Source organism: Convolutriloba macropyga, chromosome 1, assembly GCF_964194025.1.
Source record: "Convolutriloba macropyga chromosome 1, txConMacr16.3, whole genome shotgun sequence".
Taxonomy (NCBI): domain Eukaryota; kingdom Metazoa; phylum Xenacoelomorpha; order Acoela; family Convolutidae; genus Convolutriloba; species Convolutriloba macropyga.
Window position 1 is genome coordinate 78380440 of NC_134468.1, and position 27805 is coordinate 78408244.

Genomic DNA, 27805 nt, shown 5'->3' on the forward strand with positions numbered 1-27805 from the left:
TGCATTCGTTATCTACTAGCAGGGAGGTTCAGGCCGATTAGAGTAGACAAAAGAATTTCATTGGAGTCTAGCCGAATAATTACTAAATGGTCGGACTTCATCTACTAGTCTCAATTTCACTTCCGTTATTCCGTTGATTTTCTAGTCAGTAAGACCATCCTTTGCTCATTGGAGACAATTCCAACAGGTAGAAGTTGCTGATACATGACCTCAAGAGCCACTTTTATACAGAGTCCTACCGACGACCACTCCACTTTTGCTCCCTTCATTCAAGGGCACTGTTCAATGCTCTGCCTCAACTCCCTTATCTCAGGCTCATGCCTGCGCTGATTATTCACAGAGCCTCTTTTCGATTATTTCTATCATTCTTCATTTGAGTACATGTGTGTTTCTTTCTTCATTTGTTTAATTCTTCGATATGAAACTTGAGTCATGTGAACTCGTTTGATCATTATTTTTTCTCATGACTTTCTTCACTTAATAAATTCTGTTTGCAATAATCTAGTAAATCTAAATGAAAATTTTAAGTCTAATACTAGCAGAGATCTTTCATCGTTTTACCCCCTCATTTTTGAACAGTGACAATTTTGAACGCACTACCCTCAGCCGCTTGTTGTCTGGACCTTACACAGTATTTCCTACTTGAAGATTTTCTTTTCAAATACGCATTATGCGCAGGGAAAGCACAGTTTTTTTTATCAACTACTCATCAACTTTCAGTCCTACAGTGTAGCAATCATCCCAAGCTCCCTCAAATCTCAACGTTGCTAACCCTGCGTTCGTTGTCTACTAGCAGGGAGGTTCAGGCCGATTAGAGTACACAAAAGAATTTCATTGGATTCTAGCCGAATAACTACTAAATGGTCGAACTTCATCTACTAGTCTCAATTTCACTTCCGTTTTTCCGTTGATTTTCTAGTCAGTAAGACCATCCTTTGCTCATTGGAGACAATTCCAACAGGTAGAAGTTGCTGATACATGACCTCAAGAGCCACTTTTATACAAAGTCCTACCGACGACCACTCCACTTTTGCTCCCTCCATTCAAGGGCACTGTTCAATGCTCTGCCTCAACTCCCTCGTCTCAGGCTCATGCCTGCGCTGATTATTCACAGAGCCTCTTTTCGATTATTTCTATCACTCTTCATTTGAGTACATGTGTGTTTCTTTCTTCATTTGTTTAATTCTTCGATATGAAACTTGAGTCATGTGAACTCGTTTGATCATTAATTTTTCTCATGACTTTCTTCACTCAATAAATTCAATTTGCAATAATCGAGTAAATCTAAATGAGAATTTTAAGTCTAATACTAGCAGAGATCTTTCATCGTTTTACCCCCTCATTTTTGAACAGTGACAATTTTGAACGCACTACCCTCAGCCGCTTGTTGTCTGGACCTTACACAGTATTTCCTATTTGAAGATTTTCTTTTCAAATACGCATTATGCGCAGGGAACGTACACAGTATTTTTTATCAACTACTCATCAACTTTCAGTCCTACAGTGTAGCAATCATCCCAAGCTCCCTCAAATCTCAACGTTGCTAACCCTGCGTTCGTTGTCTACTAGCAGGGAGGTTCAGGCCGATTAGAGTACACAAAAGGATTTCATTGGATTCTAGCCGAATAACTACTAAATGGTCGAACTTCATCTACTAGTCTCAATTTCACTTCCGTTTTTCCGTTGATTTTCTAGTCAGTAAGACCATCCTTTGCTCATTGGAGACAATTCCAACAGGTAGAAGTTGCTGATACATGACCTCAAGAGCCACTTTTATACAAAGTCCTACCGACGACCACTCCACTTTTGCTCCCTCCATTCAAGGGCACTGTTCAATGCTCTGCCTCAACTCCCTCGTCTCAGGCTCATGCCTGCGCTGATTATTCACAGAGCCTCTTTTCGATTTTTTCTATCACTCTTCATTTGAGTACATGTGTGTTTCTTTCTTCATTTGTTTAATTCTTCGATATGAAACTTGAGTCATGTGAACTCGTTTGATCATTAATTTTTCTCATGACTTTCTTCACTCAATAAATTCAGTTTGCAATAATCGAGTAAATCTAAATGAGAATTTTAAGTCTAATACTAGCAGAGACCTTTCATCGTTTTACCCCATCATTTTTGAACAGTGACAATTTTGAACGCACCACTCTCAGCCGCTTGTTGTCTGAACCTTACACAGTATTTCCTACTTGAAGATTTTCTTTTCAAATACGAATTATGCGCAGGGAACGTACACAGTATTTTTTATCAACTACTCATCAACTTTCAGTCCTACAGTGTAGCAATCATCCCAAGCTTCCTCAAATCTCAACGTTGCTAACTCTGCGTTCGTTGTTTACTAGCAGGGAGGTTCAGGCCGATTAGAGTAGACAAAAGAATTTCATTGGAGTCTAGCCGAATAACTACTAAATGGTCGGACTTCATCTACTAGTCTCAATTTCACTTCCGTTATTCTGTTGATTTTCTAGTCAGTAAGACCATCTTCATTCATTGGAGACAGTTCCAACAGGTAGAAGTTGCTGATACATGACCACAGGAGCCACTTTTATACATAGTACTACCGACGACCACTCCACTTTTGCTCCCTTCATTCAAGGGCACTGTTCAATGCTCTGCCTCAACTCCCTCATCTCAGGCTCATGCCTGCGCTGATTATTCACAGAGACTCTTTTCGATTATTTCTATCATTCTTCATTTGAGTACATGTGTGTTTCTTTCTTCATTTGTTTAATTCTTCGATATGAAACTTGAGTCATGTGAACTCGTTTGATCATTAATTTTTCTCATGACTTTCTTCACTCAATAAATTCAGTTTGCAATAATCGAGTAAATCTAAATGAGAATTTTAAGTCTAATACTAGCAGAGACCTTTCATCGTTTTACCCCATCATTTTTGAACAGTGACAATTTTGAACGCACCACTCTCAGCCGCTTGTTGTCTGGACCTTACACAGTATTTCCTACTTGAAGATTTTCTTTTCAAATACGCATTATGCGCAGGGAAAGCACAGTTTTTTTTATCAACTACTCATCAACTTTCAGTCGTACAGTGTAGCAATCATCCCAAGCTCCCTCAAATCTCAACGTTGCTAACCCTGCGTTCGTTGTCTACTAGCAGGGAGGTTCAGGCCGATTAGAGTACACAAAAGAATTTCATTGGATTCTAGCCGAATAACTACTAAATGGTCGAACTTCATCTACTAGTCTCAATTTCACTTCCGTTTTTCCGTTGATTTTCTAGTCAGTAAGACCATCCTTTGCTCATTGGAGACAATTCCAACAGGTAGAAGTTGCTGATACATGACCTCAAGAGCCACTTTTATACAAAGTCCTACCGACGACCACTCCACTTTTGCTCCCTCCATTCAAGGGCACTGTTCAATGCTCTGCCTCAACTCCCTCGTCTCAGGCTCATGCCTGCGCTGATTATTCACAGAGCCTCTTTTCGATTATTTCTATCACTCTTCATTTGAGTACATGTGTGTTTCTTTCTTCATTTGTTTAATTCTTCGATATGAAACTCGAGTCATGTGAACTCGTTTGATCATTAATTTTTCTCATGACTTTCTTCACTTAATAAATTCAGTTTGCAATAATCTAGTAAATCTAAATGAAAATTTTAAGTCTAATACTAGCAGAGATCTTTCATCGTTTTACCCCATCATTTTTGAACAGTGACAATTTTGAACGCACCACTCTCAGCCGCTTGTTGTCTGGACGTTACACAGTATTTCCTACTTGAAGATTTTCTTTTCAAATACGAATTATGCGCAGGGAACGCACAGTTTTTTTTATCAACTACTCATCAACTTTCAGTTGTACAGTGTAGCAATCATCCCAAGCTCCCTCAAATCTCAACGTTGCTAACTCTGCGTTCGTTGTTTACTAGCAGCGAGGTTCAGGCCGGTTAGAGTACACAAACGAATTTCATTGGAGTCTAGCCGAATAAATAAATGGTCGAACTTCATCTACTAGTCTCAATTTCACTTCCGTTATTCTGTTGATTTTCTAGTCAGTAAGACCATCTTCATTCATTGGAGACAGTTCCAACAGGTAGAAGTTGCTGATACATGACCACAGGAGCCACTTTTATACATAGTGCTACCGACGACCACTCCACTTTTGCTCCCTTCATTCAAGGGCACTGTTCAATGCTCTGCCTCAACTCCCTCATCTCAGGCTCATGCCTGCGCTGATTACTCACAGAGACTCTTTTCGATTATTTCTATCATTCTTCATTTGAGTACATGTGTGTTTCTTTCTTCATTTGTTTAATTCTTCGATATGAAACTTGAGTCATGTGAACTCGTTTGATCATTATTTTTTCTCATGATTTTCTTCACTCAATAAATTCAGTTTGCAATAATCTATTAAATCTAAATGAAAATTTTAAGTCTAATACTAGAAGAGATCTTTCATCGTTTTACCCCCTCATTTTTGAACAGTGACAATTTTGAACGCACCACCCTCAGCCGTTTGTTGTCTGGACCTTACACAGTATTTCCTATTTGAAGATTTTCTTTTCAAATACGCATTATGCGCAGGGAAAGCACAGTTTTTTTTATCAACTACTCATCAACTTTCAGTCGTACAGTGTAGCAATCATACCAAGCTCCCTCAAATCTCAACGTTGCTAACCCTGCGTTCGTTGTCTACTAGCACGGAGGTTTAGGCCGATTAGAGTACACAAAAGAATTTCATTGGACTCTAGCCGAATAACTACTAAATGGTCGAACTTCATCTACTAGTCTAAATTTCACTTCCGTTATTCTGTTGATTTTCTAGTCAGTAAGACCATCTTCATTCATTGGAGACAGTTCCAACAGGTAGAAGTTGCTGATACATGACCACAGGAGCCACTTTTATACATAGTACTACCGACGACCACTCCACTTTTGCTCCCTCCATTCAAGGGCACTGTTCAATGCTCTGCCTCAACTCCCTCGTCTCAGGCTCATGCCTGCGCTGATTATTCACAGAGCCTCTTTTCGATTATTTCTATCATTCTTCATTTGAGTACATGTGTGTTTCTTTCTTCATTTGTTTAATTCTTCGATATGAAACTCGAGTCATGTGAACTCGTTTGATCATTAATTTTTCTCATGACTTTCTTCACTTAATAAATTCAGTTTGCAATAATCTAGTAAATCTAAATGAAAATTTTAAGTCTAATACTAGCAGAGATCTTTCATCGTTTTACCCCATCATTTTTGAACAGTGACAATTTTGAACGCACCACTCTCAGCCGCTTGTTGTCTGGACGTTACACAGTATTTCCTACTTGAAGATTTTCTTTTCAAATACGAATTATGCGCAGGGAACGCACAGTTTTTTTTATCAACTACTCATCAACTTTCAGTTGTACAGTGTAGCAATCATCCCAAGCTCCCTCAAATCTCAACGTTGCTAACTCTGCGTTCGTTGTTTACTAGCAGGGAGGTTCAGGCCGGTTAGAGTACACAAACGAATTTCATTGGAGTCTAGCCGAATAAATAAATGGTCGAACTTCATCTACTAGTCTCAATTTCACTTCCGTTATTCTGTTGATTTTCTAGTCAGTAAGACCATCTTCATTCATTGGAGACAGTTCCAACAGGTAGAAGTTGCTGATACATGACCACAGGAGCCACTTTTATACATAGTACTACCGACGACCACTCCACTTTTGCTCCCTTCATTCAAGGGCACTGTTCAATGCTCTGCCTCAACTCCCTCATCTCAGGCTCATGCCTGCGCTGATTATTCACAGAGACTCTTTTCGATTATTTCTATCATTCTTCATTTGAGTACATGTGTGTTTCTTTCTTCATTTGTTTAATTCTTCGATATGAAACTTGAGTCATGTGAACTCGTTTGATCATTATTTTTTCTCATGACTTTCTTCACTCAATAAATTCAGTTTGCAATAATCTATTAAATCTAAATGAAAATTTTGAGTCTAATACTAGAAGAGATCTTTCATCTTTTTACCCCCTCATTTTTGAACAGTGACAATTTTGAACGCACCACCCTCAGCCGCTTGTTGTCTGGACCTTACACAGTATTTCCTATTTGAAGATTTTCTTTTCAAATACGCATTATGCGCAGGGAAAGCACAGTTTTTTTTATCAACTACTCATCAACTTTCAGTCGTACAGTGTAGCAATCATCCCAAGCTCCCTCAAATCTCAACGTTGCTAACCCTGCGTTCGTTGTCTACTAGCAGGGAGGTTCAGCCGATTAGAGTACACAAAAGAATTTCATTGGATTCTAGCCGAATAACTACTAAATGGTCGAACTTCATCTACTAGTCTCAATTTCACTTCCGTTTTTCCGTTGATTTTCTAGTCAGTAAGACCATCTTCATTCATTGGAGACAGTTCCAACAGGTAGAAGTTGCTGATACATGACCACAGGAGCCACTTTTATACATAGTACTACCGACGACCACTCCACTTTTGCTCCCTTCATTCAAGGGCACTGTTCAATGCTCTGCCTCAACTCCCTCATCTCAGGCTCATGCCTGCGCTGATTATTCACAGAGACTCTTTTCGATTATTTCTATCATTCTTCATTTGAGTACATGTGTGTTTCTTTCTTCATTTGTTTAATTCTTCGATATGAAACTTGAGTCATGTGAACTCGTTTGATCATTATTTTTTCTCATGACTTTCTTCACTCAATAAATTCAGTTTGCAATAATCTATTAAATCTAAATGAAAATTTTGAGTCTAATACTAGAAGAGATCTTTCATCTTTTTACCCCCTCATTTTTGAACAGTGACAATTTTGAACGCACCACCCTCAGCCGCTTGTTGTCTGGACCTTACACAGTATTTCCTATTTGAAGATTTTCTTTTCAAATACGCATTATGCGCAGGGAAAGCACAGTTTTTTTTATCAACTACTCATCAACTTTCAGTCGTACAGTGTAGCAATCATCCCAAGCTCCCTCAAATCTCAACGTTGCTAACCCTGCGTTCGTTGTCTACTAGCAGGGAGGTTCAGGCCGATTAGAGTACACAAAAGAATTTCATTGGACTCTAGCCGAATAACTACTAAATGGTCGAACTTCATCTACTAGTCTAAATTTCACTTCCGTTATTCCGTTGATTTTCTAGTCAGTAAGACCATCCTTTGCTCATTGGAGACAATTCCAACAGGTAGAAGTTGCTGATACATGACCTCAAGAGCCACTTTTATACAGATTCCTACCGACGACCACTCCACTTTTGCTGCCTTCATTTAAGGGCACTGTTCAATGCTCTGCCCCAACTCCCTCATCTCAGGCTCATGCCTGCGCTGATTATTCACAGAGTCTATTTTCGATTATTGCTATCATTCTTCATTTGAGTACATGTGTGTTTCTTTCTTAATTTGTTTAATTCTTCGATATGAAACTTGAGTCATGTGAACTCGTTTGATCATTATTTTTTCTCATAACTTTCTTCACTCAATAAATTCAATTTGCAATAATCTAGTAAATCTAATTGAGAATTTTAAGTCTAATACTAGCAGAGATCTTTCATCGTTTTACCCCCTCATTTTTGAACAGTGACAATTTTAAACGCACCGCCCTCAGCCGCTTGTTGTCTGGACCTTACACAGTATTTCCTACTTGAAGATTTTCTTTTCAAACACGAATTATGCGCAGGGAGCGCACACAGTTTTTTCTATCAACTACTCATCAACTTTCAGTCGTACAGTGTAGCAATCATCCCAAGCTCCCTCAAATCTCAACGTTGCTAGCCCTGCGTTCGTTGTTTACTAGCAGGGAGGTTCAAGCCGATTAGAGTAGACAAAAGAATTTCATTGGAGTCTAGCCGAATAACTACTAAATGGTCGGACTTCATCTACTAGTCTCAATTTCGCTTCCGTTATTCTGTTGATTTTCTAGTCAGTAAGACCATCCTTTACTCATGGGAGACAATTCCAACGAGTAGGAGTTGGTGATGTATGACCACAGGAGCCATTTTTATACAGGGTTCCACCGACGACCACTCCACTTTTGCTCCCTTCATTCAATGGCACTGTTCAATGCTCTGCCTCAACTCCCTCATCTCAGGCCCATGTTTGCTTTGATCAGTATCGAACATATTTTGACGTCAAGTCTCTGAATCACAGAGCATCTTTTCGATTTTCTCTATCACTCTTCGTTTGAGTATGTGTGTGTTTCTTTCTTCATTTGTTTAATTCTTCGATATGAAACTTGAGTCCTGTGAATTCGTTTAATCATCAGTAAATTCACCCAAATAAATGAGATTTTTAAGTCTAATACTAGCAGAGATCTTTCATCGTTTTACCCCCTCATTTTTGAACATTGACAATTTTGAGCGCACCACCCTCAGCCGCTTCTTGAAAATCCAGATCACCGTCCTTGTCCAAAACTTGCCAGTCCAATTATGTGACTGATTTCTTTGAAAATTACATTTATTTCGCTCTCTCACTGCTCCACTCTTACATCATTCAAACCCACTTTGCAGCCCAACTGTTACAATGATTTAACCTCTTGACAAATTACCCTTTCATTTTTATCTCATTTTGCTCTTCTTGGCAGCCTTAGTTATAAATTCTTTTACCTCTTCTTAGAAGGTCACGACAAAAAACGGCATTTAGAAAAGAAATGCAAACTAGGTGCGCTTTTGCATTTGCTAGTGTGAGACATTGGCACATAGTGCGCAGAAATAATTATACTTATCTAGTAATCTTAAAAATAAAGATGTTTGCTGACAACCAATCTGAGGGAATATCATAAACATAAAAACTACAAATAGCGCGTGTGAGTACAATCTCTCTCTTAATCATTCATAATGCAATCAAGCTGAATTAAACTTGAGGGAGATCAAAAATTTGTACGTGATTGAGAATGGATATAAAAGATATTTATTTAAGTTGCATTTGTTTCAGAGAAAAGAACTAACAAAAATTTTACCGCTTCTATCAATTTAAGTGTTTTTCCGTATTAGAAGATCACGAAAAAGGTACTTTCGTTCTCCCCGACGCATTTGTTCAGGTGTTTGCTCTCATACGTTTGGTAAGTATGTAAGTCAGTGGTGGAGCTCTAATTGTCAAATTTCGTCGGAATTGTGAACATGGTTCATATAATTCCTAATTATATCAATAAAAGCCTGATTATAAGAAGAACTTTTGGTCAATGTTGACTTTTAGTTTCTGCCTCTGAGGTAGAAAACTCGGATCTAATCTGTTTTGCCCATCATTGTTTTTTACGACCGCCTGTTACAATTTATATGTTGTTATATAGCAAGCTACTATGTAAAAAATAGCACGTGCGGCTCGGGGTGTAAAGGATATAGGTCCACTAAGCTGTGGGACCAAAACAAAACAGATCCGAAAATTTTGTTTGTATTTTTGGTACCGACTAAATGCTCCTGAGTAGTTATATGGTTTGACGTAGTGCAACTTTTACCTATCCGATCTCCTGTTTTGCCAACCCAGTCAAAATCTGAGGAATTTTGTAAGCTGACCTTATCATATTCACTTATGATATTTTTTTCGGACTTGAAATCTTTGAGATAGGTGAAACGCTTTTTTGAAGTGTCAATTTTAATATTGCGTTTTTGTGCCACGTAACCTATTATGGTTTCTGATTGTCCTTTATGGGAGTGATATTTTTTGGAGAGATTTAGTGTGCTGCTTGGAGCATTCTATAAAGAAAATTGGGGTTTTGTCCTCAAGAGAAAAATTTTTTCCAAATTGGATGTTATCTCTAATCTTCTACTGAACATGACCTCAGATTATGTTGCCTTTAGCTTTAGAAACTGACACTGGGGTCTTTGTATTACCTGATACAACTGCCATCTATGTTTATTTTTTGATTCATGTTGGTATAAGTTTACGTTTTTAACACGTTCGTTTTAAAAAGAACGTATAAAGAATACCAGCTTTATGATCTTTAGTTACTACAGGCAAGAACACTGATGGCGTGATGCAGTAAACTTTCAACTACAATTAAATTCATTGTCTGAAGAATCTTGTTGTCAAACGATCTTTTCTATTTGCGCTTTGAGTAACTAAATGATGAACCTTTGAAGTAGTAATGAAAAAAAAACGTGATTTCTGTCAATTGTGTCAAATTTTTGTTTCCTCTCCCAATCAGAGCACCATGTGAACCTAATGAAATAGAATCGTGAGTACAAAAATCCGAAATGTTGTTTTTAAGAGAGTGAATGTCTCTTGTCGTAGCTGATGTGGTAGCATCCGTAGGAAATTGGACGCAAAAAACAGAGTAGAAAACGCATTCGTATTATTTGTTCATATTTAACGACTTTCTGTTATCATAGCAGCTATTTATGCAGTTTTTGTGATAGTTGCAGCTCTAGTTAATCAAGTTAAAAAAGCGGAAAGTGGGAAATAGGGATGGCAACCAATAGACTCACCTAAAACAGTCAGCGCAAAAGGCTTGCTTCCTATAAATCAGCAAAATATGGCAAAAATAAACTGACTTGAGCATTAAATAATGTGTTACTGTCTTGCGGTTCAAATATTTTTGAATAAATTGTTACTCGTGAGTAAAAATGTCAACTCTTGAGTACAAAGTTAAAACGAACTTAAACTTTTGTTTAAACATTTCTGCATAAACAGGTCGTAGACATGTTTGTCTTCGATTTTTTTTATAACGGTTTGAAATGGTTTAAGTAGAGCGATCCCGGGCTGTGTGTCATAGAGCAAAACCAGCTCATTTTGACATTGAAGAAACTAAGACTAGCAAATGGTCAAATCTGAATTGAAATGCAACGGTTAGAAAGTAGTGGATTGAGAGTTACAGAGGCGAAATGCAAAAAAAATATCCGACCGATTTGGAGCCTCTAAGAAGAACTTGTTGGTGTAAACTTCTTCCTTTCAATTTTGGGACAGCAGCCGTTACAATTGGTCCGCGGATTCGGACTCTCCAATAGAAACTGCTGTCCAATTTTTTGAGTAGATTACAAAATTGAATTCTTTTTTACCCGACACCATCACTAAAGAACCAAACACAAAGGGACTTGATCACGGAGTCGCAACAAGCGGAAAAAGCAGCAGATTCAGAGCTGCTTAGAGCAAAAACATGAAGAGTAGAAAATAATTGAAATCGGTGATTGGCCCACCAAACTCAAAACAATCTATCGACAGATACCAGCAATTGACAACCACCCTCTACAACTCCGTGAAAAACGAAGTGATTTTAATTTGTTTTGCAATTATCAACTAGAACAACAAAGGTTTTTCAACAGCCTAAACATCGACTGGTTACCATATTTTCAGAAGAGTAAGTCAAATTAACAAAGTCCTGCAAATGTTCAGGCGTCTGAAAACGAACCTTCTGTAATTGATTCATTGCCGACAGATCAAAAATCGTCGTCTCTCAGATGAAAATGATAAAAAGCCATGCGACGCTGAACACTGTTACCCGAAACGAACTTACAAAAAATCAAGATATAAAGAACATTTTGGAGGCAACCTCAGCGAAACGAATGTTTGAAGAAAATTAAGGAGTTCAAAATTGATGTCGAAGAATTGCAACTCGAAAGAATACAATTTGATTGAACAAGCTGGATGGAGCTGGAAATGCATATGAAGAAATTGGAGATGCAGCATCAGCTTTGGGAAAGAGCGAGAGCCAGAGTGCAAAATGGAAATCACAGCATTGGAGAGGGATAAAGTAAGTTCCCAATCAATGAAAGATCGCGACAGATCACATTTCAATGCACCGAAAAAAGAGAGTGTTCTTGGAATGGGTTCACACGATGAAAGAAACACCAACTACAGTTCGTTCAAAAACCCGCTTTGACGTCAGTCCTAAACGGATTGAAGAAAAGTGTTAATCGCAGTATCTAAACTCGGGATCGTTCATCAAGTGTTGAAGACAGAGATGTTTTGCACAGAGTAGTTATGAGTACAAATACTGGACAATCAAGCGGTAGCAGTTTACCAAAGCTCAAGTTGAACAATTTTGACGGAAAACCACAGGAGTGGCTTGAATGGTCCATCATTTTTATCGCAGAAGTGGATAGACCCATGATTTGCGATTGAGAGAAAATGAGCAACTTAAAGACACTACCAACAGGCAACGCAAAATGCGCAATCTCGTGAGTGGTTTTTTCTGGACAATTTTAGAGTGCTGTCTGGAGCATTCTTTCAAGAGAATTGGGATGAACGCATATATTTATAGATCAGCAGCTGGAGAGCATCGGAAAAGCAAATCAAGTGAAGTCAGGTAACTCTGCAAGCCTGATTTAATTTTACGTTATTGTATAACTTTGTGATCAATGTCCGGTAGCAGATGGCAACCATCATGTTTGGAACTGGCCGTTGTTCAAGAACATGAAATTAAAGAATGATATGTAGCAGCGAGGAAGCAACAGCGAGAAAGTTACGAGTTTTCTTCTGATAGTTCCGGTCTCAATGCAGAGCCCTGGCAAAAGGCCAGAATCATATGCTTTCCTCGATAGCGGATCAACGGTATGATTCATTGATCAAAGCGTTCAAGAGATTTTGCAAAAGCAAGGCACTGGTGTTATGGTTTATAAAACTGGCAAACATGCAAGGAAGGATCTGACAAAAGTTATGGTAAAAATAAAAATGCTTTCAGAGATCCATTTGTTTGAGACATTTTTACACCCGTCAATTCTATGGCCGAACAAACTGACTACAGAAAACTGAAACAATGTTTCAAGCGCTTGTGTGTACTTCCAAACATAAGTTACAATTTGATGAAAGTTGACATCAATGTGGCTCAATATGCCAAGGAATAACAAAAGTTGTTAGACCAGAAAATATAATATCGAATTGAACCTGTGGCTGACTGAATTAGGATGCGTAGTCAGTGGACCCGTGAATTGCAAGAGTAGACAAAATCTTTGGCAATTCACCTTTACCGAAGACGTAAAAATGGAAAAAATAATCAACCCTAGAGACGCATGCTTCAAAATCAACGCCGTCGGTCACTAAAAGAAGGAACTACAAGCGCAGAGATTAAGATGAAATAACAGGTGAGCGGTATGAAGTGGGAATGGATTGATGTGAATCAGAGCTTGAAATACCGAACAACTACAGCTCAGACTTGAGTAAGCTTTACCCATTGGAGCAAAGATTTCAAAAAGACCGAAGCCTTATGCTTTTGTTTTAACAATCATTAGTTACAGATGTTGACAAGTGATCTGTGAAACTATTAAACGAATCATTGGAAAATGTTATCCAGTGCTAAATCCCGTGAAGCGTGGCAATGTCCGCCTTGTTGGCAACGCTGCATCAAAAAATAAAGAAATACACCTTAATGACAAGCTAATAGCCGGACATGAATGCTGTTTGGGTTGGCTAAAACAAATTTCAGATTTTGTGAAAGACCAATAGCCCTGACGACAAATATTATATCAATGTTTCTGCAAGTGCAATTTCCCGAGGGCTTTTGACCTTTCACAAAATCTGAAATTTGTTTCAACCAACCCAAACACCATTCAGGTCCGGCTATTAGCCTGTGTTTAAGGTGTGTTTCTTTATTCTTTGATGCAGCGTTGCCAACAAGGCTGACATTGCCACGCTTCACGGGATTTAGCACTGAACAACATTCAGTGCTAAATCCCGTGAAATGTGGCAATTTCCGCCTTGTTGGCAACGCTACATCAAAAAATAAAGAAATACACCTTAATGACAAGCTAATAGCCGGACCTGAATAGTGTTTGGGTTGTTTAAAACTAATTTCAGATTTTGTGAAAGATGAATAGCCCTGACGGCAGATAACATATCAATGTTTCTGCAAGTGCAATTCCCCGAGAACCTGTCTGATGTTTCCATGGAGACCAAAACTAAAGAATCGTTTCAACTATACGAGTAAAGCGCCACATTTTGGCAGCAAAATGTGTGCCAACATGCGCAAACCACGCCCTAAAATAAGTCCTCTCCGATAACGAAGTTAAGCTAATTATCGCAATAAAAGCAATTCACAACAACTTCTAGTTGAATGATTTGATCAAATTGGTAGAGACTCCGTATGAAGCTATCGAGGTATTGAATCAGCTAAAGCGTCCTCTCAAAACTTGGATATGATCTGATGGAATGAATCAGCAACAACGTGGAAGTGCACGCAGCGATACTGGAAGACCTAAAATCAATCTGCAAAACAAAGCAAGTTGATTTCGAAATACCGAGGGACGATATGCAGATATTACTAACGATAGTCTTCAGGTCTGCAGAGTTACTTACAGAGAAGCTGAGCTCTGATAACCCAAATTAAGATCTTGTCTCGACTATCTTCCGTATTTGACCCGATTAGATTGTGATCTCCATACACATTTCACATTTGCAAGCCGCTGTCATGGCAGTGCGATTGAACGATCAGATTGTGAAAGAAGGCTAGATGAAGATACACAGTTGCAGTTACTGGTCGAATTCAATTACCGTACTGCAAAGGCTACTTAACTCTCACCGCGAACAACAAGTATCTGTCGCTCACCACGTGGCGGAGACACTGGATAGCACAGTGGAAACATGTGTGCGTTATTGATAACCCAGCAAATATTGGTACCAAAGAAATTATTAAAAAGGAACACAAGAAAATTGAGTCGCGCTCTGGGTCGGCCTGGTTAAGGCAACCTGAAAGCAAACAACCTGAGCAAGTCAAACTTGTGCTTGCGTCAGACGTAGAAAACATACCCGCCTCAGCCTTTTTAATGCAGGCTGAAGAGAAGAAAAACGTTTCTCTATGGGAATGAGTTATTAGTTTTAACCCACTGTTAAATGAAATGGCTGATTTTCAGCGAACATTGGGCAAAAATAAACCGGCAACAAACATCATTGGCATTGAGGAAAAAGAAAATGAAAAAGCAACCATCTTCAAGTTACTGAAGCAAAACTCAAAGAGACTAAATCTCTCGAAGTCGAAAAGCCGCTAGATTCTGAAATTTTCACCCTTCATTGAAAAAAGGGGATTTATTCGTGCTAAAGTCAGAATTGGCAATAGTAATTCGGGCTTCAATAAGATGCACTCACTTATGTTGAATTGGAAACATCGCTTTGTTGATTTTCTCCCGCGTAGTGGGCACAAGATAAGTAATCATGGAAAAAGTGAGCAGATCAGAAACATAGTTAAGGTAACGATTCTGAAATATTGGCGTAAGGAATGCCTTACATTCAATAAAGGACATATATATAAGCTTTCGATGGGGCAGGGAACAAACAATAGCTCCAGTGATGGTACAGCTTTCTACAGAACAGCTGTATGCTTCAACAACTTTTGGCAACGTTGGAATAGATTACTTTGGCCCATTTTTCAATCAAAATTGAACGCATAACTGAAAAGTGTTGGTGCTGTTTGTTCATCTGTCTAATAGCACAAGGCGTGAATATAGATATGGCTGCCAATTGGGACACTGACAGTGGTCTGAACACAATTACGCGGTAAGTAGCTTGAAGAGGAAAACCGATAAAAATGATTAGTGACAACGGGACAAACTTCATTGGTGCAGATCGCAGATCGAGAGTTCAAAGAGTATGTTGCAGCAGGGAACAAAATTTAATCCGCCTGCCGCACGTCATTTTGGAGGGGTGTGGGATCGATTAGTCAGAAGTTGCTAGAAAGCATTTTACGCAATGCTGGGGAACGAAGAATTACGGAAGATGCATTTTCGGCAGCAATGCGTCTTGTTGAGCAGACCTTGAGTGCCAGACCATTGACACCAGTCAGTTTTGATGTAAACGATCTGGAAGCTTTTACGCCGAACCAGTTCCTGCTTGGCAACCAAAATGTTTCTCTGCCTTTCTTACCATGCGCAGAATTTGTCGATGACTTCAAGTTCATTCAACAAACACAAGCTTACTCTGATCTCATCTGGCCAAAACGATCGGCCAAAGTAGAAAATCGGTTGCGACAGAAATCTGTACCTAGGTGATCGCATTTGATTGGTCTAAGACAGTGACAAAGAGGGTATCAGAAGCTTGGTCGAGTAATGGAACCGTTGCGGGTCCTGAATTCTGACGGCGCAATTCGATCTACAACGATTCCAACGAAAAATGGAGTCTACAGGAGGCCTGTCGTAAAGCTTGCTTCAGTACTACCAACTGACAAAGATCATGAAGGAAGACAGGGCGGGTGGTGTTGGAGCTGAGCTTGCCGAGTATATTTAGGAATATAGAAGCACAAAAAACTGAGAGGGAGAAGCCCTTCTGTATTAGTTGTTCCAATTTGTCCTTTCGCTGTTGTCTTAGGAACTGTTTAAGCACAGTTTTTGTTATAGTTACGGCTGTAGTCAAGTGATAAAAGAGAGCAAAAGATTTTTTCCCTAACACTCACCAATTTATTGCAAAATAAAGACTTGAGCAGTGAATAACCTGTTACTGTGTCTCGCATTTTAAATATTCTTGAGCAGAAAATTGTTACTGTGTGTTGTGTTGAAAATTAACTTGAGTAGTAAATTTTTTGATACTGTGTCTTATATCACATTGTTCGAACTGCAATTTAATTTCCACGAACCCCAGGTTCTGGTATTTCAAGAGTTCAAATTTAAAACGAATTCAAGCTAAGTTTAAACCTTTTTGCATAAACAGGTCTTAGACATACATCTTTGTCTTCGATTTTTCCCTATTGGTTTGAAATGGTGTAAGTGGACAGATCCCGTGTTGGGTGATACGTAGCAAACCCAGCCCAATGAAAACTGAGACTAGCAATTAGTCAAGACTAAATTGAAATGCACCGTAAAAATAGTGGATTTACAGTTACAAATGCGAACTGCAAAAAAAACCCGAAATATCCGGACAGATTTGGAACTGCAAAACGAACGGGGTGGTGTAAAGCTTTTCTTGTCAATTGTAAACAACATGGTTCAAGCTTTCAAAGACGAAACCGATATTTGGTTTTAAACGACAATTTATACTGTTTTTTTAACAGGTTTTTTGTTGTGATTATTTCAAAGCCCGTGCCCATGTATTACCGATACGTCCAAAAGCTTGAAAATCATGCAGTCTAAACTTGTCTTTATCAATACATTTTGCAGTTACGTTGACTTGAAATTTGCGTTGTTGACTTAAAAATAGAGCGGTGTCCGTGCGTTTTTCAATTAGAGCATTGCAGTTTTTCCGACAACTACCAGTCGCTTTCTTTACTTAGTAGTAGCTACTGGAGAAGTAATCTGAACTACTCATTGGAGAAATTTATTCTGAACAAAGCCGCAACTGACCAATAAACTTTTTGATTTCTGCACATTGTGCTTAGTCATTGAAGATGTGCCTCTGTGTTCCTGTGTGTCTCTGTGGCAAGCGCTGGCGCTACAGAAGACTCGACTGATGTTGGAACATCAAGACGAGGAACTATATGCCGGCATACTGCCGGAGTTCAGACAGGAGCTCAATTCCGCCCAGAAACAGGAATTGGAAAAACTATCCGCTAAGAACAGGGAGAAATTGATGCTCTTTTTGAACGAAGTGGTTCTCCTCAATTTGGACAAGCAGGACGCCATCAGCCCGAATTACCAGTATGACCGTAATATGAAACTTACTTTCCCTAGGCGTGATAGAATTAATAAACTGATTGATTTAGTGTTCAATCGGAATCAGAAACATATTTGTTGACAAATTCAATTTCCGGTTGTCTGAACAGATTAGTTGAAGTGGGTGAAAACCGATTCAAATGATTCTGGCTTTACAATGAATTGAATTTTCAAAACAGCGCGACAAAAATCTTAGACTCCAATGTTTTTTAATAGCCACCACCAGCCTCTCAACGGCTATTATCAGGCTTGGCGCTCTCCTTTTTTACAATTCAAAGAATTTGAATTGTATCGGGGCTCTGTCTTTTTAGGACTCGAAGAGGAGTTATGTTGATCTGTTTTTATAAAATCGGTCCAGCAGTTCTGAAACAGGACGTTAAAATGTCAATGCCGCACGTGCAAAATTTTGATTTTTTTAGAGAGAAGATAGAGTAGTGTTTTTGTTTTTACCAGCTTAGAGAGAGAGAGAGAGAGCGAAAAGACTATTGCTAAGGGAGCGTTGTTTTCTATTCACGTGAGACTTTTATAACTCGTATTTTTTAGTTTTTACTCGGATGTGTTTTTCAGCCAAAAGTTTTTGTCGGATTAATTGTGGGTAGTAATTATAAGTTTGGAAGGATTTTGACAATGTGAAGCAATTATTAGACTCTTGGATGATATCTTCAGCTATTTTTGCCACTTTGCCCTGTTGAAGTCTGTTCTTAACACTTTTTGCAACCTTCTTCAATTTTTTTTATCTATTGAGGACTTTATGGTTGCGGCTAGAGGCTTTGGTGTATTTGGTGACTTTTTGATTTTATTGATATTGATTTTGAGTTGTTTTTTAAAAAGAAAACGGAGTACTTTTGGTCAAAATTGGCTGATCTTGGACTGTTTTTAAGACTTTTTTCTGAATTTGAGCTTTGTTCAATTATTGTTTTCTCCTCTAGATAATCCACAGCTGTTCCATGGGTGTTTTGACTATGAGCTGACATTTCAATGTTATAGATTACATTTTTTATAATATAATGAATGATACAATATTGTAATTTTTCACGTTTCTTTTAAGTTTATTCTTTTGCTTTTAAACTTTTTTATTGTTGGTTAGGATGTATGGAAGGCACTGGGTACGTTATCCAGCTATCACAGCAATTTTTAAAGGGTTATGTCAGAGAAACTGATTGGCGGCAGCACTTATCTCTTGCAGTAAATTTTTGACGCAAATGCAGTTGTTTTTTTCTCCTTTTGGTTTTCTCCATGTTTACCTTGTTTTGGTTTTTCTTTCAATTGGTATTCGTTTATTGAATTCTTTGTTCGGATTTTGTTGCCAATAGTTGTTTCGGGGTCGCAATTTTCGACCAAATTTCCTCAGAATTTTCACCACATTTTCACAATTTTTTCCCATGTTAGTTTTACTCTGATTTTTTATGTGTTTGTTTCAAAATAGGTAAATATGAGTGGAGGAGTATTTTGTTTGGTGATAAGTTGGAATAGGTTTACGTGAATATCTACTTCGAGTCGGTTTTCGAGTCTTCCAGCTATGTTTTTTTGAAGATCTGCCTACACATTTTCAAGATTTTGAAGTCAAATTGGAGTAGTGATTTTGGTCAAGCCGAAACATGAATGTGAGCGGAAAGGCGAGCAGAAAGACGGGGTAAAATTGTTTCCACTTGCGTTCTCAAATAGAGTGAGAAAACGGTGTTTGAATGAAATTCGGTTTCTCGATTGCGAACTTTCTCTTTTGTTTTTACTGTTTTTTTATTTTTTGATCGGATTTTTTTTTCTAAACGGTTTTCCCAATCTATTCATGGTTTACCCTTGGATTACGTTTTTTTTTGTTTTACATCAGCCACGATATTCAAGTTTAAGTCGTGATTTTTGTCACTCACTGTTTCAACTGAATAGATTTTGAATTTTTTCACGCATTGAATTAGGCAATGCAGTGAATACGGTCAATGTCAAAAGAGCAAAATTGAAAGAAATGGGATAAACCGATAAAGTCCGGTCATTAAGTCATAGTGAATTAGATTATCAAAGCTCATTAGAGAACCCAGGATACAATTTCATCGGTCACTAAAACTTCTAGGCAGAGAGCTTAGTTTGCAAGTTTGAATTCAGTCTTAAAGAAGTGAAACGCTAATTGTTGTAACTTAGTGTCCTACGGGACACAAAGTTTATAGCAAAAATTGGACTTTCTTTTCTTGAATCAAACCGCTATAAATAATCGGCTTCTTCGCTATCAGAGACGGAGACGTTTGGTTTATTTAAACTCCTGCATATTTTTAAGAAGAAAACTTTTCTTTCACTAATACGCAAAATTGTACCCTTAACTTCAATTTCAAATGAATTTCAACACTTTCGTACCCGTTGGTTCTCTAAATACGTTGGAACAAAATTTTGGCCCCCCTCGGGTCTCGTACCCTGCGCTCAGCCGTAAACGCCCTCGTGTCAGGGCACTCAGTTCCTCAGGTGATTTTCTTCTAACATTTACTTGCTAGCTGAAATTAGTACTAAGCTTATTAGCATTCAGTTTAGAAGCTGAATTAAGCAATCTTTATCTCTTCTTTTTTCTTTTGCTGTTTCAATCCAAATGTGCGTCCAGCGCGTCAAAGGTGGTTATTTTCTGGCGATTTGCCGGCTCTGTTTAATATTTCCGAAGCTTCATTGCATTTGGGCTTGATGCTTCTGATGTTTCTCATCCAAGTCAACTATATAAACCTTGCGAGAATCGTTTGTTTTATATTTTAAGAGTAAACGTGCAAATGTTAATAGCCGCGAAAGGATACCAAAGCGATTCGTGGTCTCATGATTTTTTTGCAACCATTAGAAGTGCAATTAAATTGCGGCGCGGTCTTTTTTAGGACTCGAAGAAGAGTTAATGGTGACCAAATTTCATTTGCTCTGATTGAATATCAGTTGAATGCAATATTAGTTTTCGCAAATGTTTTAATGAAAATTTCTGCTTTGACTTTTCGCGTGAGTTTTATCAGGCTTGACTCAGACATTTTATGGAAATTGCTTTAGTCCACCATTTTAAGCCGCCCAACTCAAGTGGCAGAATTTACTATTCAATTTCAAATGAACAGCTTGCCAAATTTTGTCCCTTTTACTGTTACTGTTAATCTGAATAACCACTTACAACATCAATTGGAGCGCCGTAGCAGTATCTAATTCCCAGCTTCTAACTCCCAGGCCCCCTTCCTCACCGGCTTAAGCTGTCTCTAATATAATCAGTCATTTTAGAACAATTCGTCGGTTTTTATAACAGGTGACTTCTCTTTTCGTTGGATGTAAACCTTATTCCGGCAAATTCGTTTATTATAAATGAACTTTAACTTTTTTTGAAAGAACGTCAAATGCAATATGTAGAAATGTGGTTTTCTGTTCATTCATTGGCCATTGTGTCTATTGCGATGATTTGTCTATTTTTCATTATTGCGAATGCAGAGTAATTTTTGTTATTGAATAAGGGAAGGATGGGGTTAATTAGATCTTATGATTTCGGAACGGTTTTGATTAATAATGTAATTCAGTTATGTTTTGTTTCGCTTGATTGTGTTGTTACAGTTTTTGGAAGTCAGCTACTTCCGTCCAGTTTGATGATTATGATTGTGGTCATATGCCGGGCTTTTGCTAACGAGAAGTCACAGTGTCCTTTACATCGCCGGCCCCATTTGCAGGATTTCAAAGAAAGAATAAAACTGTCGGATTGCAGCGTATTGAATCATCCGTAAAGTTGAAACAGGAAGTAAAATAAAATTGACTGTAATGAAGTATAAGGGTACAAATTAAAGCTGGTGGTTCGTAAAAACGAGCTAACCAAATCATTAATCGGAAATACTAACCAAAATACCTCCATTGTCAAAGGAAAGTAAGAGGGTGGGTCTTAGACCTGCGAGAAAATAAAACCAATAACAAGTTGAAATGGGCTGTTGATAAGAGATGATCAATGGAACATAAAGATGTGATGATTCGATCTGCTGGTTTGTAAATGACAATCCAGAATGTAAGAGTGTAAAACGTGTTGATCAGAAGCTATGAAAATATGAGCAAGCACTTTTGTTTTAGAAGGGCAAATTGTTGTCCCTAAAATGCCTGTCTTTAGAGAGACTGATTTGTTTATGTCGAAAATTGGGTTTCATTCTGGAAAAACTTTGCTCAGTTTCACAACGGGTCTAACGCGTTCTCCGAATGACGTCTTCAGTTTAACTGATCGGACAATCCCGTCTGTGCCAGGGAAAATTTGAATGACTCTCGCCAAAGGCCAGAGGCCACGGGGTTGAAGTCTTCTGGAATCCATACCAAGTCGTCAACCTGTAAATTTTTCGACGTCTTATGCCACATACATCGTACTTGTTGAGTTGGTAAATACTGCCATAGGAAGCGATTCCAAAAGTGAATTGCAATTTGTTGTGTTGAACGCCAACCTTTTGAAAGGTTCTTCTCTTTACCAATGAAGACGCAAGGAGACAAGTTAACGGATGAACGACCTAGGAGAAAATGATTTGGAGTCAGTGGTAAGGGGTCGTTTGTCATATGGAACATTTGTGAGAGGCCTGGAGTTCATGCTTGCTTCTATTTCACAAGAAACTTCACTCAGAATTTCGTCAGTTAAAGTTCTCGAACCAATGACCTTGTAAAGTGATAGTTTAAAAATTTGTACCAATCTCTCCCATATTCCACCGAAATGGGGAGCAGCGGGGGGATTAAATTTCCAATCTATCTCCATATTCATTGAATGTAGCTTAGCTGCCAATAATTTTGATTCCTTCAGTTCTACGATGCTAGATTGCAGAGCGTTGTTTGAACCAACAAATGACTTGCCAAAATCTGAGACGAATTTGTTGGGTTTTCCTCTGCGGCTAATAAAACGCCTGATGCAGTTGATTGTAGAGTCTGTTGTGAGATCATTTGAAACTTCAAGATGAACTGCTCTAACAACAAGACAGGTGAAGAGCAAAATGTATCGGCTAGATAACCTGCCATTGGTTTTAACAGGAAAAGGTCCTATGAAATCGAGACCAGTTGTTTCAAAGACGAACTGATTTTTCTTGGGTAATCTTTCTTTTGGTAAATCAGCCATCTGGGGTTTGCTAACATCCTGCTGCATTCTACGACATGGCAGACAGTGGCGTATAGTCTGTTTAACAACTGCTCTACAGCGAAGTATCCAATAGTATTCCATAAGAGTGTTTGGAGTCTGCTCGGGACCACAATGACAATTAGTATTGTGTGTGTGTTGTACCAGTAGCTTAACTGCAGCATTGTTACCGTCAAGTATTATGGCATGACGAGCGGTCATCAGAAGACTTGCTTTTGCCAATCGACCACGTGCTCTTAGTTGGTTATTCTCGTCTAGGAAAGGTGATAGTGATTTCAATCGGCTAGTACTAGAGACCTCGATTCCTTTCAACAACATGTATTCTGGGTTAAAATCTTGTCTCTGAATATTGTGAATAACTTGAAGATAAGCTCTAGTGAAATGTGCTAACTTCATTTCTGCGTGTCGTTTCCTACACTTGTCCGCAAAAAAGATACAGAGTTCTATCACACGTATTTTTTTGTTCCAACTGCTAAATCTTGTCACGTCGACAATGTTCGATACAGTTGAGTTTACCGAAGAAAACGAAATAACCTTTTTTTGGGCATGAAAAATTTCATGTTTCGGCCACTCAGATCTTCTTTGACTCAAAAATGACGGTCCTGAAATCCATCGAGACTTTGATGTCATTTGCTCAACGCTATATCCTCGAGTTCCGCAATCTGCAGGGTTAGCTGTGGATGAAACGTACTTCCAATCGAAAGCGGAGAAGACATCAAGAATTTTGGCTATTTGGTTTGGAACAAAAATTCCATGGCGCATTTCAGGTGTTCTGAGCCAGTACAAAACTGTAGTGCTGTCAGACCAAAAAACACAATCTGAATATCTTGTTCTTCTTTTATAAACTGGGCTAATTCAGCTCCATATACAGCGGCTTGCAATTCCAGGTTTGGGATAGTCATCCTTTTTATTGGGGCGACACGAGCCTTGCCCATTACTTTTTTAACGGAGATCCATCGATCCGAGTACTCAATTCGCATGTACGAGACGGCAGATAGAGCGTATTCCGAAGCGTCTGTAAAGGTGTGAAGCTCAATTGAGCTTATAGTTTTGTCTAGGAAATAATTCCTAGGAATTTCGACGTCCTTAAATGCCGGAATTTCTTCCCTTAACTTAATGAAATCCTGGATGTTATCGAGTAAAAGGGGTTTGTCCCATTTTGGACCATGGTTCCAGGTGGCTTGTAAAACTTTTCGTAGACGAATTGTAAGAGGCGCAATGAACCCAAGGGGATCAAACCAAATCGCCGCCAACTTGAGTAAAACTCTTTGAGTTACATTGCCTGTAATCTGAATTTTTTGTAGTAATTTACTTTCAATCACATAGCAATCTAATGTTGCGTTCCATGATAAACCAAGTACCTTTTTGTTCTGAGGGAGAGCGTTGTCTGGATGTAATCTTATTTTAGGTTCAATTGAATTTAGAAATTCAGGACTGCTTGAGTTCCATTTGGTTAGGTTGAAACCGCCTTTAGAGAGAACATTTCTCATTCCTTGCAGTATTTTTTGAGCACCTTCGAGTGAATTTGTGGAAATATAGAGATCATCCATGTAAATGTTGCGTTCTACATATTTGAGAGCTTCTGGAAACTGTTTTTCTTTGTCACGAGCAGTTTTTCGTAAAGCATATGAGGCAATACATGGTGAGTCTGTGGCTCCAAAAATGTGACTGGTGTACTCGTAAGTTTCAATACGACCATCATTGTTCCAAAGGAAGCGTAGGAATTTTCTGTCTTCAGGAGCAACTTTAACCTGCATGAACATTTGTCCGATATCAGCGGAAAGCGCTATTTTGTTCTCCGGGAATCTCAAAATTACACCGGTAAGATTGCTTAGCAAATCTGGACCTTTCAGTAGATTAGAATTTAGGGACTGACCTTGAAACACGCTTGATGCATTAGCGACACGGCGTACTTTTCCAGGTTTGTTCTCGTTAGTCACGGGATGATGAGGAAGGAACGAAATTTTTTCATCTGGTTGTTCTTTTATTTGATTAATTTTTTGACATAGCCGTTCTTTAAGTCTTTCTAGCGTTTTCTCGTATTTTTGCTTTAATTTTGGATTGTTTGAAAGTTTTTTGTTGAGCTGATAAAGCTGTTTCTCCGCAAGCCATCTGTTATTTGGGAGATTGGCGTTCTCTTTCCAGAGAAGACCAACTTCATAATGACCATTGACGAGTTTAGTGGTACTTTCTAAAATATCAAGGGCTCTTTTGTCATTTTTAGACATTGCTTTCTTGGATGATGCTATGCCTAAGTTTTCAATTTTCATCCAATCGGAGACCAACTTGAACATACTGTTGTCCATATTAGGATGGCTGTTAGTTGAGTGAACTGAACTGGATTGCAATCATCTGGGATTAAATCAGTTTTTCCGGCACATGTCCGACCAAGTTGGGTTTGAACTCCCCATGGTGCATTCTTGGGTCCTTTAACTATTTGTTTGTAGTATATCAGATCTAGAGTGACAATTTCGAGAATGATGGAAACATTTTTGTCCCCTATGTCTGGGAAACATATATGGTTGAGGTGTTCAAACGAATCACAGAGATGATTAAGTTTCTTTGTATCTACGGGTGACATATTGAGATCTGGAACGGCGACCACGTCTATTTGTTCGAATGACTGTTCCCCTTGTAAGGGTCTAATTTGAAGTTTTACAGGTGCACAATCAATTTCTTTATTCATATGATAGCCACTAATTGGCATTTTGCCAATGGTATTCATGCTTAAGTTCAGATTTGTTGCAGTCGACCTCAGCAATAAGCTTTGGCAACTGCCATTGTCCAAATAAGCATAAGTATCCAAATTTTTATCACCGTTTTTGAGTTGAACAGGAACAACAGCTACCTGTCTTGTTCCTTGTAAATTTAAAGTTTTCACATTAGATTTTTTTGAAGCTGACTTAATAGCAAAACTATCGTGCAATAGAGTGTGGTGTTTCATACCGCAATTGTTGCTGCGGCAAACGTTTTTGGAGGTGCACTTTTCCACGTGATGGTTTCCAAAACAGTTGAAACATAATCTAAGTTTTCTTATGTGCTCTCTACGAATGCTTGCTGGGAGAGCTTGGAAGTGGGTACACTTGTATAGGAATTGGCAACTTTCATTGCTTGGGCAAAGTTTCACAGTGGGTTGCCTACCTTCAACTACCGAGTTCCTGCTAGAGCTGCTAGTTGACTGTTTAAATTGATTGTTTTTCCATCCACTTGTAGCTGCTGTGGAGTTTGGTACACTCGGAGAAATTTTCCAGGACAATTTTGCGTGGCTTGATTGAAAAGTTTGGGGGCTAGAGTTTAAATCTCGGCATGCTTTGGAGTAGTGCAGAAGCCAATCAGAGAGTATCTGTAGAGATGGTTGCTGGAAGTCCTTTTCGAGCACAAATTTGTTCCACTCAAGACGTACGGGATTGGGCAATTTTGCTAGCGCCACATTCAGGTTCGTAGTTGAATGTAGGTCGTGAACGAATCCAAGTTGCTGAAAAGTATCCACCATTGTCAAAAGAAAAGAAGAGAAGTGTGTAGCTCTCTGGATGGGATAAATTGGGTGATTTGAATCTATTCAATTTCTCAAGGAAAGCGTTTACAAATCGCTTTGGATTCCCAAAGTGTTCTTGAAGGCGATGAATTGCAGAAGCGTATAAGTCACCGTTGCAACCATAGCCGTCGACGAGGGCTTTCTCTTCACCTGTTAATAGTGATTGTAGGTGAATCATTTTTTCAGATGATGTCATTGGTGCTCTGTCAATAGTAGCTTGAAAAATGCTGTGCCATTTCATCCAGCTTGATGGATCACCATCAAAATGGTACGGAATTTTGAAAGCAAGTAGACACTGAGACATTGTGTGAAGAAGCAAATGGCGTCTGCGTAACTGATGTGTTAGGAATATTACTGAAGTTTGACTGTGTTAATGGAAAAGAGTTATTTTTTCCTAGTGAGTTGCCATCAGTCAAGCTAGACAAAGAAAAAGTTATTTCATTTTAAATATATTAGCTCATTTAGTGTTGAAACGAGAATAAGGATGTAATTTGACATCTCATTTTTGTGTTCATAAATGGAAGTCTTTTCTGCAGCTACTGTACATCAATCTATTTTCAATTATTTAAATGCTTGCTATGCTGGCTACGTCTTTTGTATTTTAATTTAGGTTAGTCTGATGCCTTCCGACTGAATTTTCTTAGAATAATCAGAAATCAGAATATTTTTTAAAAGTAGTTAGAATACACTAGAAAACCTTTAGAGGTGAATTTTTCAGAGTTTTAAGTAGATTTCTCTATTAAGTCCCAGTTACCTTTTGTTGAAACTCGTGTGGTAGAAAAGACTGCAAATTGAAGTGGCAGAAAAGACTGCAAATTGAAACTCATAATTCGAAATTTTGAAAATACTGAATTTTGTTTTTCAGCATTGAAGAGGATTGCTTGGTGCCAGTCTATGAGGACGAAGAGTTCGACTTTAATCTTCCAAAGTGGTGCACAGTTAAACATGCAGAGCATATTATGAGGCATTTAATCAAAATTGAAAACTGAACGAATCAATTGAGTTGACCACTGATTGGAAAACTCTGAAGAGGGAACCACTGATTCAGCCAATATTTGACTAAAGTTTAAGTTTTTTGTTAGAATAAACTAGTTACAATTCTCGTTAAAGGATGCATAACTAAAATATAAAGTTTCAGTTCTAATACGTTTCTCTCCATCGACTCTTCATAAACACGTTTCTGTAGAGATTTAAAATCTAAGCTTAACCCTAACTTCAAAGACTGTTTCAGAGCTAAAATCTTTATTTCATTTGAGTTATTAGTGTCTTCAATGCAATTGGTCCTTGCAGTTAACAAAGTGTCGGCACAGTGAGGCGCTTTTCATCTTCTACAATACTAGATATTAAACACCCTTGAAATGCTTGGGGTGAGTTCTGCGACCCAAGACAACTGGGTAATGTCCACTCTTGGCCCGACCAAAGTTACTTTATTCACTAACGGATAAACTGAGTAGTTTTTTCCCTAGTTTTAACTTAGTCAAATTTCCAATTATTTATAAAGAAGTCTGCAAACATTGTAAAATAATGCCTAATAATTTAACAAATATTTGCAAAGAGGTCTTAATATTTTTGTCCCCTATCGTTCGGAGCTGACCCTCTAGGGTGATTTTACAACACATATCGTTTAGAAGGTGTACTTTATACATTTTTCAATTGAATTAAGCAATCTCCGAGAAATGGTTAGGAAAATAACACATATCGCTAAATTAAGCAGCTCGACCGGAACGAACT

General features: G+C 38.4%; 1 protein-coding gene across 1 annotated transcript in view; it reads left to right on the forward strand.

The window, feature by feature from the left end:
- The window catches only part of LOC142351020 (E3 ubiquitin-protein ligase rnf213-alpha-like), a 157792-nt gene extending 130568 nt beyond the window's left edge, over nt 1-27224 (forward strand). The window contains exons 7-8 of the mRNA XM_075403112.1: nt 17186-17444; nt 26940-27224. Of these exons, the coding sequence (XP_075259227.1) occupies nt 17186-17444; nt 26940-27063 (383 nt within the window). The 3' untranslated portion in view covers nt 27064-27224. The remainder of the gene's footprint in view (nt 1-17185; nt 17445-26939) is intronic.
- Nucleotides 27225-27805: the final 581 nt, after the last annotated feature.